The sequence below is a fragment of the Ursus americanus genome, chromosome 22 (assembly GCF_024610735.1).
Source record: "Ursus americanus isolate L20-20 chromosome 22, mUrsAme1.1.p, whole genome shotgun sequence".
Taxonomy (NCBI): domain Eukaryota; kingdom Metazoa; phylum Chordata; class Mammalia; order Carnivora; family Ursidae; genus Ursus; species Ursus americanus.
The window spans coordinates 22,321,743-22,337,201 of record NC_142148.1 but is presented as its reverse complement, the minus strand read 5'-3'; the positions used below and the strand labels follow the sequence as shown (position 1 = coordinate 22,337,201).

The window sequence follows — 15,459 nt, the reverse complement described above, 5'->3', positions numbered from 1 at the left end:
GGGAAGGGAAGGCAGGGAGCTGGTTTAAGGGCTGCAGCAGAGCCGGTGTGCAAGGAGGTGGGTGCGGAGAAGGGGGCAGGGTTAAGGCATAACTGGAGAGAGGAAGATGGTGAGGAGGAGAGCCCTCAGCTGGAGGGAGGAAGGGTCCAGAGCGGAGACGGTGGCATTGCCCTGGCCAGGGAGAGAAGCCACACCTCCTGGAGGCAGGCGAGAGGACTGGCCATAGGTGAAGGGGAGACGGACAGAGCAGATGGTGCCTTGTTTTGAACGACCTGTGTCCCCATTAGTGGCCTCTATTTTCAGTGTGAAGGTGGAGGTGAGGCTTTGTCCGGGACAGAGGGCGCAGTGGGAGAAGAGGAGGCTTTGGGGAAGAATTGCCTGGAGTGACAGCAGGACTCAAAGGGGCTAGTGACTCTCCTAGGCTGGCAGGAAGGAAGCATGGAGCCCAGAAGTCTGCCCCCACCCTTGTTTGAACTGAAGCATAGTTGACACACAACGTGACGTTGGTTTCAGGTGTATGACATAGCGATCGACAGCTCTATACATTATGCTGTGCTCAGCACAAGCGTAGGGGCCATCTGTCACCACGCAGCCCTGTTACAGTACCACGGACTCTATTCTCTGTGCTGCGCCTTTCATGCCCGTGACCTGTTCATCCTGGAACAGGAAGCCTGCACCTCCCACTCCCCCTTCACCTCTGGTTGCCCAACCCTCCACCCCCTCCCCTCTGGCAGCTCCCAGTTCTCTGTATTTATGATCTGTTTATGCCTTTTTTCATCGGTTTGTTTGTTTGGTTTGTGAGATTCCACATATAAGTGAAATCATATGGCATTTGTCTTTGACTTAAATTTCACTTAACATCATGCCGTCTAGGTCCATCCATGCTGTTGCAAATTGTCAGATCTCATTCTTGTTTATGGCTGAGTAAGAACATTATCTAGCACGCCGTCCTTATCCATTTACCTATCCGTGGACGCTTGGGCTGCTTCTATATCTGGGCTATTGTAAATACTGCTGCAATAAACATAGGGGTGCACAGATCTTTTTAATGAATATTTTTGTTTTCTTTGGGTAAATACCCAGTACTGGAGTTACTGAATCGTATTTTTACTTTTCTCCGAAGAGGTGTTTTCCACAGTGGCTGCCCCAGTTTGCACTCCCACCAGCAGTGCATGAGGGCTCCCTTTTCTCCACATCCTCACCGACACTGGTTGTTTTTGTCTGTTTGAGACTGGCCTTTCTGACAGGTGTAAGGGGATATCTCATTGTGGCTTTGAGCTGCGTTTACCTGGTGATGAGTGATGTTGAGCATCTTTCTGTGTCTGTGGGCAAGACCTCCCGTTTTAAGGCCTGCTGCTGGGCCACATTCTGGGACTCCATCTGAGAGTTGCTCATTGGTGAAGTGCCAGGTGACCAGGTCACTGCCTCAGTTGGAGGCAGTCCTGGCGGGGCAGGCAGAGCAAAGGCAGAGGGCTTCCATCCTTACCTGTCCCCTGGCAGGCAGAGGTCCACATCTAGTACCGTGCACACACCAGGGCCGGGGTTCAGCCACTGGGCAGCTGCCCAGCAGACACAGCTCTGGGCCCCTGGACAGACAAGGGTGAGCCCAAGATGGTACAGAAAGTGGGAGGTAGAGGCGGGCGGCCGGGCCCCCTGCCAGACATGGGGCAGTACACGTGGCCAACCCAGGAGTATCCAGCGGGTAGAATCCAGCGTAGGACCAGGAGAGCTGCTCCAGGGTGAGAGCTCTGAGGGCAGAGTAGCATTGCACGTAGGGCTTGGAGTCTGACGAATACGGGTCTAAATCCGGGCTCTGTCACTAACTTGCTGGTGGACGGAATGAGCCACTTGACATTGTCTGGCCTTCCGGTTTCTCGACTCTGAAACAGGAATATTAAAACAATTTCCTGTGGTTGTTCCGAGGATTAAATGAGATCGTGCAGCCTTAGCATAATACCGAGCACATAGCAAGTACTCAGAAAACAGTAGGTATTATTATGTTGTTCGTAGCCAGCCTATATTCCTATGTTTATCCAAGATCGGCATTTGCAAAGCCCTTTCTCCTCTGTTAACCTCATAATATCTCTGTGGGAGTTGGGCAGGGGTGTCTTTTTAAAAAAATGCTTAAGACAATATTTTTAGAGCAGTTTATTTTTTTAGAGCAGTTTCACAGCAAAATTGAGAGGAAGGTACCCCATATGCTCCATATATGGGGATATATACAGAGAGATTTCCCATATGCTCCTCACCCCTGCACACGCACACCTCCCCCACAATCAGCATCCCCTACCAGAGTGGGGCATTTGTTACCACTGACAAACCGACATGGCAGGAGTCCCATTTTATGGGTAAATCCATGAGGCCCACAGAGTGGAGGTGGCTGTGCACCAGCTCACGTGGCTAGAACATGGCAGGGCCAGGACGAGAGCCTGAATGTCTCCCCTCCTTAGTGCTTCCTGGGAGCAATGTCCCTAACCCCAGGCACTCCAAATGTTGAGTGAGTGAGTGGGTGAGCCAGCACATGAGTGTGTGAGCGAGTGAGAGAGTAAGGTTGAGAGCAGGTGTGTGTGAGCATGTGAGTGCATGACAGTGTCACTCCTCAACTTCGTGGCTGTGAGAGCCACACAGCTGTGTGCTCTGGCCATCCTGGGGGCCCACCCACGTGAGATCTGGCCGTCTGAGCGCTATTGTTTCCCCAGGAGAACAGTCTCAAGTCCGGGAAGGGGGCAGCTGCCATGATCCCAGGCCCACAGACGGTGGCCACGGATATCCGTTCTCTTTCTCCGGTAAGTGGCTAGGGCCAGCTCAGGCTAGGGGCCTCTGTGCTGAGAATGCGGTCTGCAGGTGGCCCACAGAAAGTGCAGCGTAAAGCCCAGAGGGCTGCCCTTGGAAGCACCGCGCCAGAAGCCTGGATCGTTCTCAGATGCCCACAGGGCTCCCTTGTGCCCACCAGAGTCTCATCCGTCGCCTCCACCCCCACATACACACACCGGAGGGCATCGCAGCGCGAGGGTGAAGCAGCCCCCTCTTCGGTGGTGCCTGTGATGGGACAGCTCGTTTGCATCTGCTCTCTGTCCGGAGCAGGAGGAAATATGGACGAGGAGTCCAGAGGCTTGCACTCTGGACATGGCTCTGTCAGTGGCTCCCGTGAGCCTGGGTCTGTCAGTGTGAGGTCTCTTGCATCCCTGCATTCGCCAAGTCTGTCCTTCTCCTTGTCTAGCCCCGGAGGCCACGTGTTCCCGGCTGTGACGGGGTGGGGGTTCGGGAGGGCTCTATTTCTACCCTGGATCCCCCATGCATTCTTCTAAGATGCCAGGATTCTTACATTCTGGGGTCTTGTTAAGATTCTGGGCCTCGGGAATCTCAGGTTCTAGGAATCTGAGAGTCAACGGTTTGAAAATTTCATGGATCTAGCATTCTGAAGATTCCAGTATTCCTGAATTCTTAGAATCAGTGATTTAAACCATCTTGGCTTCCAAACTTCACCTTCGTGGGGCCCCCTTGGTTTACCACCCCCACCCCCACCGTGCAGAGCCCAGTGTCCTTACCTGACCCCTGGGGTGGGGGGTGGTTATATTCTGCAGATCATCGGGAAAGATGTCCTCACCAGCACCTACGGCGCCACCGCGGAAACCCTCTCCACCTCCACCACCACCCATGTTACCAAAGTGAGTAGCAGCAGGGCGCCGTCTGCCCCCAGCCTGGCTGTGGGGCTGGGAAGGTCATTGCCATTGCTGTGCCTTGTATCGTGGACAGAGAAGACCTGTGGTGGTCTAGTTTCTGGAGTGCTATGCGCTTTGTTCTGGACTACGGGTTGACCTAGGCACGGACCCCACCCTTCAACGTTGACAGCCAGGCTGGTGGGGGGGCAAGACCACCTCACTGGAAGTAACTCAGAGCCATGGCATTTGCGCCTTACGGACCTTAAGGGCCGGCAGGATTTAGAAGAGGTGATGTAAGGAAGCCTAAAAGAGTGAGGAGGGGTCTTCTGGAAAAAGTGGGATTTGTGCAGGGTCTTAGGAAGCCAGGTAGGACTCATGAGGGAGGAGAAGACAGATGCAGACATTCTAAGCAACGCAGAAGATGGGAGCAGAGACCGTGTATTTGTTTATTTGTTCGCTGTGTGGATGTTAGTGACCGTCAACCTTATGCCCACCTCTGCGCGAGGGGTGCTGGTGGCTGCAAGCGATGCATGTTTGTGGGGACAGCAGCCGTGGTCTCCGTCAGGGAGAAATAGCACGTAGGGGGTGTAGCTGTGGGGAATGGGGGTGGACTGGAGGCAGGGGAAGCCAAATAGCGACCAATGAGACAAATCCCAGGGCAGATGTGACTCTGAAGGGTCTGAGTCTAAGAGCTGTTGGAATACTGTCAAGACTTTTTAACTGGGGAGTGACCCAGCCCCAAGAGGTTTAAGGAGGGGAGATGAGGTCCACCTGGATGCGCAGGTTGATGGCGGAAAGAAGAAAGAGAGGCTTGGAGGGACGAGGGGTGGGGGGCCTGGACCGGGCTATGAACCGCAGTGGGGGAAGGAAGAGGCAGGGCCACGGGAGGGAGTCACTCCCTGCGCGTCAGCTGTGACTCAGCCAATGAGCACAGAGGGCTGAAGGCAGGCTGACAAGCATCTCCACGCCCACCCAGTGGCCAGGAGGGAGGCAGGAGGGGGCCCAGGCCGGAGGGAGGCCTGGAGGAGGGGGACTGGGGAGGCAGGTAGAGGTGGAGGTTCTGCTGAGCCATTGAGGAGGAAGTCTGCTGGGTAGCGCTGGCCCTCCCGCACACACCCCGTCCCAGCACTGCTCACCCCCACTCCGGTGCGGGACGCGGTACCTTTGCATGTTCCGGGAAGCCCCCGCTTTCACCGGAAGCATTTGTGAGCAATGTTGACTTCACTGAAGGTTTTACGGGAAGGTTTTCCATCACACACGTCACTGCATACAGCTCAGAAAACTCTTCTTCCCGAAGTTTCTCCCCTCCTTGCCAACCAGGAGGCCCCTTCTTTCTGTCTGCTCCTGGCTCCTGCTGGAATTTCCCTCAGCTACCACTCTCCTTGCTATGCCAAGCAGTTAGGTCCTCCCCCATCTTCTACTTCCAAACTGGCGCCCAAACCCTGCCCTTTCAGAGAACAGTGGAGGTTATGAGTATCACCAACGCGATTTTCTCTCGTAGTTTTGTTTGAAGTCATTTAAGATAGAACCTTGTCACCATTCACATTTCATTCATGTGTTCATTCAACAAATCTGCGTTTAGCACCTGCCCTGGTCAGATTGGACCAGGGAGGGGGGAGGGGCGGAGGGGGCACAGAAATGAACAAAATGCGGCCCCTGCCCTCAGGAGCTCCAGCCTAGTGAGCTAGACGGGGTCACACACACAAGGTCAGTGCGAGGCAGAGAGCCCCAGAAACCACGCAAGAGAGACAGACTTGGTACTCAGGGAGTACCAAGGCAGGAGGGGGGCAGGGTCACCAACCACGATCAGGGAGGCATGACTTGAGCTGGGCTTGGAAGACCTAGAGGGGGCAGTTTGCTAGTTGGGGGAGTGGTGGCCTTGGGCGAGATGTGCCATCTAAAGTCCCAAAACCAGAAGAGGGAGCCAGGAGAGAAGGTGACTGCTGGTTCCAGCCTCGCCCTTGAGGGGTGCTTTGGATGGGTGCCCTGTCACAACCGCGCAGAACCCAGGGCTGACCTTGCCGCCCTCTCACTCTGCAGACTGTGAAAGGGGGGTTTTCTGAGACGAGGATCGAGAAGCGGATCATCATCACTGGGGATGAAGATGTTGATCAAGACCAGGTATGGGGGTAGGGAATGCTGTTCCCGGCAGCCCTGCCCAGTCCCCAGTTCCTCCCATATGGGGTCACCCATGGACAGCTGCCCTTGTGAGCAGAGGTGAATTCCACTTCATGCTGATCCTATCCAGACAAGGAGCCCCAAATGAACTCCAAAGAAAGGGACATAGAATAGGAGCCTGAAGGAGCCAGAGGCCCTGAGCTCTGGGCTCTCCCTTGAACTCCTTGACCACTGCCCCTCCCTGGGCCTCAGTTTCCACAGCTGTACATGAAGGGGCTTGTCGGTCTCCCCGATCTCTCCCGTATTCAGTATCCTGTGGTTCCTTACTTTGTTGCTCTTTTCTACCAGGCCCTGGCTCTGGCCATCAAGGAGGCCAAACTGCAGCATCCTGACATGCTGGTAACCAAAGCTGTGGTATACAGAGAAACAGACCCGTCCCCGGAGGAGAGGGACAGGAAGCCACAGGTAAGCCCTCTGAGGCTCAGCAGCCATGACAAGGGAAGAGGGAACACTGGTGAGATCTTCCGAGGGTCATTTCCATCTGAGAGCCTGTCAGGTGGCTTGGGCCCTAGCACAGCTTTCAGTCCCCACGTCCCTGGTTGTGGCTCAAAGGAGAGAAGTAGTTCCCCCAAATACAACAAATCAGAGTGGGGGATGGGGGGCAGGAAGACTGGTTCTTTGGCTTCTTGGGGTTTTCAGGCCCCAGACCTAGAAAAGCATATCTGGAAGTGATGAGGACAGGGAGAGAGGGTGGATAGCATATCCTAAGGCGGGACAGCTGGAGACAAGCATAGCCTCACTTGAAGCCAGAAAAAGGCCCCTCAGGTCCCGGGGCCACCTTCCTGTCCCTGAGTCTCTGCCTTCATCACAGGTCACTGGATGTTGCTAAGGGGGAATATGATGACCAGAGCCCTTGATCCCATCTGTGTTACTAGATTGCAAACCCTTTAACTTCTCAGGCTACCTTGGGCCAGAAACTTACTTTTCTGTTTTCTTATGGACGGACCATCCATGTCTTGCTGAACAAGAGGAAGGAGATGATGCTACCGCAGATAGGGCTTTTATTGGTCTAAATTGGGGGAGGGGTTCTTCTGGTCCCTCTGAAAATTGACTGGATTTTATCAGACTTATAAAATGAAATCTCACAGACGTCAAGTTGAGTGGTAGAATTCTATACAAGTCCAAAAGTAGGCCAAACTAGTCAATGATGGTAAAAGTCAGAATAGTGCTTAGTTCTGGGATGTGATATTGACAGGGAGGAGTCACAAGGGAACCTTTGGGGGTGCTGGAAATGTCAGCATCTTGAACGGGGTAGGTCACGTGTGTGTGTGTGTGTGTGTGTGTGTGTATACACATATATAAATGTGTTGAGCTGTGTCCTTGGATTTGTGCTCTTTACACACCTCATACATTGTACCACAATAAAAAAAAAAAAAAACTCATCTCAAAGACTCCTACAAGCAGCAGATCTCCTTTTTGCCCTCTTCCCTGATGAATGAGACCGTGTTTTCTAGAAAGATACAAGAATGTGGATCACCACCCCCTTCCTGTCAGAAGGAAAAACACTGAAACATTTTCTGGCCACTTTGAAACGCTGCCAAACCCTGGTCTAGACTGTGCTGTCCAACAGAACTTTCTGCAGTGATGGAAATGTTCTTTTTGTACCGTGCGACACACATAGCTATCGAGCACTTGCAATCGGCTCATCTGAAATCAGATGTGCTTTAAGGGTAAAATGCATGCAGGATATTGAAGACTTAATATGGAAAAAGGCATGCAAAATATCTCAATGTTTCTATTACCCGTTCAAATGATCATGTTTGGATATATTGGGTTAAATAAAATATATTATTAAAGTTCATTTCCCCTGTTTCTTTTACTCGTTTTAAGGTAATTTAAAATTTAGAATTTTAATTTAGAAATGAAAAGTTTCTATCTAGAAGATTTAAGGAAATTAGAAATATCTAGAAAATTTAGCAAATACCGTCTAGAGAAATTTAAATTCCATATGTGTCTTTCGTTTCTGTTTCTGTTGGACAGCACTGCTCTAGAAGTATAAGCTGGTCATGGGCAAAGCCTACGTCCCAGCTTTCCTCGGGTTTCCAGGCAAACCGTCCCTCCTGTCCCCTCCGTTGTCCAGTTATTCTTGCCTTTCGTCCCCCAGATCTCTGAGTGGTAGTGCGGCGAGAGCTGAGCTGGCAGCATCACCTGGGGATTACCGGTACTGGACAACCATGGTCATAAAGTCTGATTTAGAAGGGCTGGACCCGACCTGGGGATCTGTATTTATAGGTTGGTCCGTAGGAAGTCCATGTGCAGCTCTTGGTGCAAAGAATTCTGTGCTGGGAATCCGGGGACCTGGCTCCAATCCCAGCCATTCCCTCGTGGGCACGCAGTTTCCTCACTTGCAAAATGAAGAGATGGGGCAAGCCCCTTCCAGTCATGGCCTTCTGGCTGTTTATTTGCTTTCCTAGAGTACCTGGCACATGTTTCTCCTATTTTCTTCTTCCCCTATCTTGTTCCTCCCCATCTTTCCTGGGGCATTTCCAGCCAGTCCCCCAGGTTCCTGCCTTCCCATTTTCCCTGGCCACTCAGAGCTCTCCCTGCCGCCACATCCTGGCCACCCCACCCCCGCCCCTCACTGTGCAGCCTTTCACATCTGCCCACTTGGCAGGTCTCATTCGTCCTCTTTGCCCCTCTGTTAGTTCTTCCTTTGATGCCATTGTCCCACACACCACCATTCTGTCTCTCCTCTCTCTCTTTCTCTCCACCCCCCTCCTTCCCTCTCTCCTTCTTTCCCTCTCTCCCTCTTTTTCTTTGTCTCTCTCCCTGTTTCCTCGCTCTCCCTTCCTCTATCTCTCTCCTTCTTTCTCTCCCTCTCTGTCTCTCCTTCTCTCCCTCTCCCTGTTGGATTCTCTTTGAAGTTCACCTTATTCATGTCACCCCGAGAAGACAGAAGTTTCTCCCTTGCCTTTTCTCTCCACATGCTTTACTACTAGTTAAGAGCCACATTTGACCCCTTATATCATCAGACTCACTCATTCTGGGGGAGAGGTCTTCTCTGAATTTGAAAACTCTTTTTTAAAGTGCTTGAAACATGTCGGTTTGATGGATGGATGTATCTTGGTAGCCGGAGGAAAGAGCTGGAATCCTGCAAACATGGATTTAGTCTCGGCCCTGCCTGTTATTAGCCACGTGACTTCCAGCAGATTATTTATCTCTGCACTTCGCTCACCAGCTAGTGGTCAGCAACCATAATCACAGTGATAACAATTGCTGAAATGTATGGAGTGTTTATACTATTCCAGGCTCCAGGCCATGCACTTGACCTAAGTATTGTCATCTGCTCATTCTTACAAATGAGGGAACGGAGTCCCCGAGATATCAGGTGATTTTCTCAAAGCCATGGGGCTTGATGAGGGAGTCAAAGCTCATCTGTGAGACTCCAAAGCCACCCTGTGGTCTTAACCTCCTTATCCCATAGGGTTAGTGAGATCATCCATATACAGTAGTTAGCACAGTGCCCGGCACATAGTAAATGCTCATTAAAAGCTAAAAGGATCACTCTGATTACTATCAACTTAAAGTAAGCTAACAAAACACTGCACATTTGGACTCTGATGTAATAAACCGAGAAGAATAACTTATAATATGGCATCATTCAGATGCCCCTGGCCCTTCTGAAGTGTCTAAAGGCTTTTGAAGACATCCCACGTCATGTTTCCACTGAACTATAGGACTTAAAGTGCAGCCTGCCACTATTTAAAAAAAAAAAATCCTCAGGTAGTTAGCAGAATTGAGTAGAAAGAACACACTAGGCTTTGGAGCCAGAAAGTCCTTGCTAGCAGTTTGCCCAGAGGAACCTCCCTGGGCCTCAGTTTCCTCATCTACAAAATGAAGTTAAACTATGTTTTGGAGCTGCTGTAACAATTAGCATCTGTGAATGTCTTAGTTTGGGCTGCTATGACAGCACACCATAGACTCGGTGGCTTGAACAACATATGTTTATTTCTTCCCAGTTACGGAGGCTGGGAAGTCCAAGATCAAGGTGCAGGTGGCTGTCTTCTCTGTAGGTCCTCACCTGGCAGAGCAGAGAGAAAGAGAGAATCTCTCTTGTGTATCTTTTTATAAGGGCATTAATCCTATAAGTGAGGGCTCCACCCTTAATAACCCAAGTACCTCCCGAAAACCCCCTCCAAGTCCCTCAAATTGTGAATTAAGGCTCCAATATATGAATTTTGGTGTGGGGACACAAATAATCAATCCGCAGCAGTGACACACAAGGACAGCGCGTCACCTGCAGAAGGTGCTTAGCACCGTGAACCCGCATCCTGACCCCTTGAGGATTTGCCATGTGCAGGGATGGATGAGAGCCCTGAGTAAGTCAGACTGCAAGTTTCTGCCCCCAGCCTGGTGCCCAAGCCCTGTCTCCTTGTAGGTGTCCTTCTTGCTGCTCTTTAGCTCCTCTTCCCTCCCTGAATCCTCCAGAAACATCTGTTCAAACTCCAGTTGACACTTGGCCTTCCTTCCAGAAGTCCCTCCTCTTTGAAGTTCTTGCTGTGAGTGTGGAAAGCACACCCATCTGACACAGGGTCTTTTTTCTCCCTGCAACTCACAGGCCAGATGTGTGGTTTCTGCTCCATCTTCTCCCACTGGCCCACCTTCTCCAGACAGGACCTGTCTCCCAAGCACCGCCAGCAACACCCAGCTTCCTTACCTTCAAGATTTTGATGGGAGAAAAAAAATGACCTGTTTCAGAGCAGAAAACTTGGGCTCTAGTCCCATTTCTGTCACCAACTCACGAGGACATTGAACCCTCTGGGTCTCAATTTTCCCATCTGTCAAGTAAACTGGGAAGGATTTCATGTATATAACTCCATTCGCACTTGACCCTGTGTGCGTGGTAAAGGGCAGGAAGGATAATTCACCTGTTAAGTGGTTTTGGGTAGTTGCTATGCATCAGGCACAGTGATGAGAACTGGAAAGACAAAGATCAGTAAAAGGCGGCCATTGCCCTCAAGGAGATCCCGACAGTGTGTGGCTAAGTTAACCACAGCAGTCGTAGTAATAGGAACAGTCAGTATTTGTTCAGCGCTTCCTGTTTGCTAACCCTTGTTTCGAATGCTCCCTGTAACTGCGTGAGGAAGCACCCCCTTTACAGGGGAGCACAGGAGGCCTAAAGAAGTTAAACACACCCAAGATGACAGAGCTCATAGGCCATGGAATGGGATTTGAACTCACGCAGTCTGATTGGGGAGCTCATGCCCTTAACCACAAAATTTTGGAGTCAAACTTGAGTTGGAATCCAGGCTCCAGTGTCTTTATGGAAATGCTACTTCCTGGGGTTTAATCCCCGAGACACACAGGCCCGTGGAGATCAGAGAGGAAAAACAAAGAGCTTCTGCAATCACAACCAAACAGTTCTTAGACCGAGAGAAGGTAGGAAGAAAAGGGGAACCGCATGTGGTCTGAGCTTCTCAGTGTTAAAGGAAACTTAGATTTCCAGACAGATGTGGGTTCGGGTCTCAGCTGTGTGGCCTTGGACAAGTCACTGTCTTCCTGAGCCATAATATAAAGAGCACACAGGAAAAGCAGCTGAAACAACCTCTTGCTGCATATTTAAAGATGAATGAGCAGAAGTTATTAATTTGTCTTGTCCTCTTCCTTCGTGTCCCCTCCCCTCCATGCCTCCGGCTCTAGGAATCCTGACCTCTGTGAAGAGATGCTGGCGTTTCTGGTCCAACCCAAGCCAGAGAACCGTTAAGAAGGGGCCTTCATCCTGGATTCTCCGACTCAACATCGAAGTCCCAGCTGTGACGTACTGTCACCAAAGAGGGACTGGGAAAGGAAAAGCATATATATATAGATATATATAGATATAGATATATATACAGGAAACACCGCGTCCTTGCACTGCTGCTGGGGCTGGCCGCGCAGTCGGCCAACAGCAGCAACCAACATCTGAACACCTACATTTCCTTTGCAGACAAATTGAAGAACTGGTGGGATTTTTCAGGAAAAAAAAAAAAAATATATATATATATATATACATATATATATATATAATGACAGTACTCTCTCGCTCCCCCTTTCGAAGCCCTGCGGAACGACAAAAGCAAGTCAGACCACAATGATCATAGGCGTACAAAACGACCCTGGTTCCGCACATTACCTTGCGTGGACGAGCATTCCATTTGTCCTGAAGCGTGTGCTGCCCACTCCGATGCAAAGGAAACACTTTTGCAGCAAAGCAAGAGAAGTCGCAGCAGCAAGACACGCACAGTCAACCGTTTGCCAAGAACGAAAGAAACCGTTTGCCAAGAACGAAAGAAAATCCCCTACCCAGAAAGGAGGAGGAACACTGGATTATTATTTTTTGGGTCTTGACACTGGGCTGCAAAATCCACCTTCCTTTCTTCCGCCTCCCCTTCCCTTCCCCTCGACTCACGCGTCTTGTTGTCATTTCTGTCTTGGCTCCCTCCTCCCCCTCCTCCACCCTCTGTATCCTGGTCCTGCCGAGGGCCGCTGCGGATGACTCTGGTTTGAAACAAGAAAAAGAAAAGAAAGCAAGAACAGAAAACCCAGCCACAGGAAGGAAAGTAGACATTGTATGTTTATGGGTTCTCATTACGAAGGTGCAGCTTGTAGGAGATGTGTATGGATGTGCTTTTAAGTTATGTATATGACATATAACAGGAAACAAATATTAAAATAAACAGTGCTGGTAAGTATGAAGCTGACATTTTAAAATTATAATTACCCGACTGTGATTGATGTATCCCATGGTTCTTAGAGCTCACCGAACCGGCCCAGCCGAGGAGACCTGGACTCTGGCTGTGGGTTGCTCGCAGTAGGAGCTGACGGTTCAGCGTAGTAATACAGTGTGTGGTATTTGTAACTGGTTGATTGGTGGGGAGGGTTGGGGACCCCAGATGGAGGGGCAGGAGTTTGGCAAGAAGGAAGAAACACAGACATAGTCCAAGATGCCTTTCCCCCCCTCGGGCAGTAGCCACCAGGGCCTGGTCTGTGCTCAGGTGTGGGGTCCAGAGTCAGGATTCCGCTAGAGGGGTCCCCTGGCTCAGCTCCCATACCTCCCTAGGGGGTTTGCTTCAGTTTTCAGTCTTCTCTTTTTTTTGGCCACATGTCTTTTCCCTGACCACGTTATGATGGCTGACTCCCCATGCAAAGGGACGTGACACCCTTGGCCACCACAGAGGTTGGTGGCTTTAACCCAGCTGTCTGGAGAGCCCGGCTCGCTCTCACCCTCTACCCCTCCCACATTCATTCTCTTCCTCCTGGGCCAAAGCAGCTGTGGTAGAGACCAGGAACACAGAGCAGGCCCCATAGGGTAAAACTTCATTTCTGAAGGCTTTGCCTGCCCCGGAACAAGCCTCGGATGAAAGGTGGTGTTGCTCAGAGGCTCCTTCTATGTATGAGACTCTGGCTTTGGAAACCTCCCCTTTAGCCAGCATCTGAGCTCTGAGCCTGTACCCTCAGAGTCCCCAGAATTGCCTTCAGACCACAGAAGCCCTTGGAGAATACCCCTTCCAAAGCTTGGGCTTTCCCAGGCTTGCCTGCCAGGAGCTGCTTCTCTGAGCTTAGTGAGTCCCCTTTGGAGGGGATATATCCCCACCACACTTTAATTTCTCAGTCCCATCTTACCTCCCCCGTCCCACATCTACAGCGGTGATTAAATTCATTCAACAAATTATTTATTGAGTACCTACTTGGGCCAGACACTATTCTTGGACTGCAGGAGAGAATGTCGGGGAGGGGAGGGACCTGGAAGTCCTCTGAGCCAGCCTTACATCTTCAATCATGGCTTGCCACTCTGAGAGCATTTCCACATTCTCTCCAATTATTGGCCATTGCCCAGGGATACCCCCGACCCAGAGGGCCCTGGCTTACTTATCAGTTTCCCCAATGACATATATGCTCAGTTTGCTAAGCTGGTGCTGACCTGAGGACAAGAAACCAGAACAGTGTTTGCCTCTATGGGCAAAAATAGGACAGAGAGCAGGCAGAGAGAGCCCTGCCCCTGGGGCTCCGATGGTGGATTCGGTCACACCCCACACACACACACTGGAGCAAGACCGGTGGCCCAGGCCGACCCCTCCCCTCCCACCCCGAGTGTGACAGGTCACTTCCCATGCACCAGGTTCTTTTTACAATTTTGGTGGAGAAGCCACAGAACCTCCTTCCTACCCCTCTCAACCTGAGAGCTCCTATTCTTTCTAGACCAAGGGCTGGAATGGCTCCGCCCTCTCTGGGCCACCCGGAATCTGGCTCAAGCACACCTGTCTTTGCAGGAACCAGGTGTCCCGAGCACTCTGGTCACACCTCAGAGGGAAAGTGTTTGTTCTGGATTCTACACCTGTTTACAGCCCTTGAACGCGTGGCTTCAGAGCAGGGATGAAGTGACCCAGGTTTAGTGTGTGGGCCGGCCAGGATTTGTGGAGCTCTTCATCCCACGGATGCTGTGACCTTCCTTCCATGGGGAGGCAGGTAGTGCCACAGGGAGGAGGGGAGCTGCAAAGCTGAAATCTAGGGCACTGTTTCCTCCCATCCTCCTCTTGATAGAGAATATAGATGTTTGTCTTGTCTGTCTTCAACCTACTTTTCTTTTTTTCCTTTTTACATTTCTCACCCTTTCTGTGCTGCCTCTCCACCCAGGAGACCATGTGGCATAGTGGAAAATGTCCTGGAGGGTATCCTGGCTCAGCCCCTAACTCACCATGTGACATTGGACTAGTCCCACCCCCCCCACCCCCTTTGGGGCCTCAGTTTCCCCATTTGCAAAATGAGCAGGATAAACCAGATGCTCTCCAGGGTCTTTTCCCAGTCTGCTGTCCTACAGATCTTCATTTTCTCTTATTTTGCTTTCTTGGGATCTTTTCCATCTGAGGGGACAGGAAGTGCCAGGACCTGTTTCAGTTTGTAAATCCTGCAAGCACATTCCAAGACTGGCCTGCAATTGCATGAGCAACATCACTCTAAATAATTTTTTTTTCAAAAGCACCTTACCAACCAACTGCGATGCTGTCCTGTTCCTTTTTACTCACACCCCTTCCTCCCCTCTCGTCCCCACACTCCCCCACCTCAGTGCTCTGTGCTGTATGCGTGTGCTCTCTGTTCTTGTATACTCAATAAAAGTGAAATAAATGTGTTTGATGCTGAACCACACACTGTCTTGGCATCTCTCTCTCTCTCTCTCTCTGACCTTAGCTACCAGTACCAGTTGGCATTGTGGGAAGGGCTAAAACTAGGGTGGAAGAAATCCCAACCTTGAACACTCTCATGCCACACATATTTGCAGCTTCCAGTGTGGTTCATGACTTGGGTTAGGCTCTGCAGGCATGACAGCAAATAAGACAAAGTTCCTGCCCTCCAGGAACTCTCGGGCTGGTAGAGAGCGAGAAACAAATAATACAACAGGCAAGCAGTCAGGGACAAGAGTGATCAGCACCAGGAAGGAAATGCACAGAGGCAGGAGATGGCTGCCAAAGGAGACCACTTTAAATAAGGTGGCCAGGTACGGCTTCCCTGAGGAGGAGCTGAATGAAGAGAAGGATCCAGTAAGGTGAGGGACTTGGGCAAGAATATTCTAGGCAGGAGGAACAGTAAGCATGTGTGCCCCAGGATACAGAGGGGCTTGATATATGGAGGGAGCATGATCTCT

The 15,459-nt window shown here is 50.9% G+C and overlaps 1 protein-coding gene across 7 annotated transcripts in view; it reads left to right on the top strand.

Moving 5' to 3' along the window:
• Positions 1-14,963, top strand: part of EPB41L1 (erythrocyte membrane protein band 4.1 like 1) — a 122,589-nt gene extending 107,626 nt beyond the window's left edge. For all 7 annotated transcript variants that reach the window (XM_045804521.2, XM_045804524.2, XM_045804526.2 and 4 more), the window contains 5 exons: positions 2,700-2,786; positions 3,585-3,668; positions 5,703-5,783; positions 6,129-6,245; positions 11,481-14,963. In XM_045804521.2, coding sequence (XP_045660477.1) covers positions 2,700-2,786; positions 3,585-3,668; positions 5,703-5,783; positions 6,129-6,245; positions 11,481-11,489 — 378 coding nt within the window. In that variant the 3' untranslated portion in view covers positions 11,490-14,963. The remainder of the gene's footprint in view (positions 1-2,699; positions 2,787-3,584; positions 3,669-5,702; positions 5,784-6,128; positions 6,246-11,480) is intronic.
• The last annotated feature ends 496 nt before the right edge of the window (positions 14,964-15,459 follow it).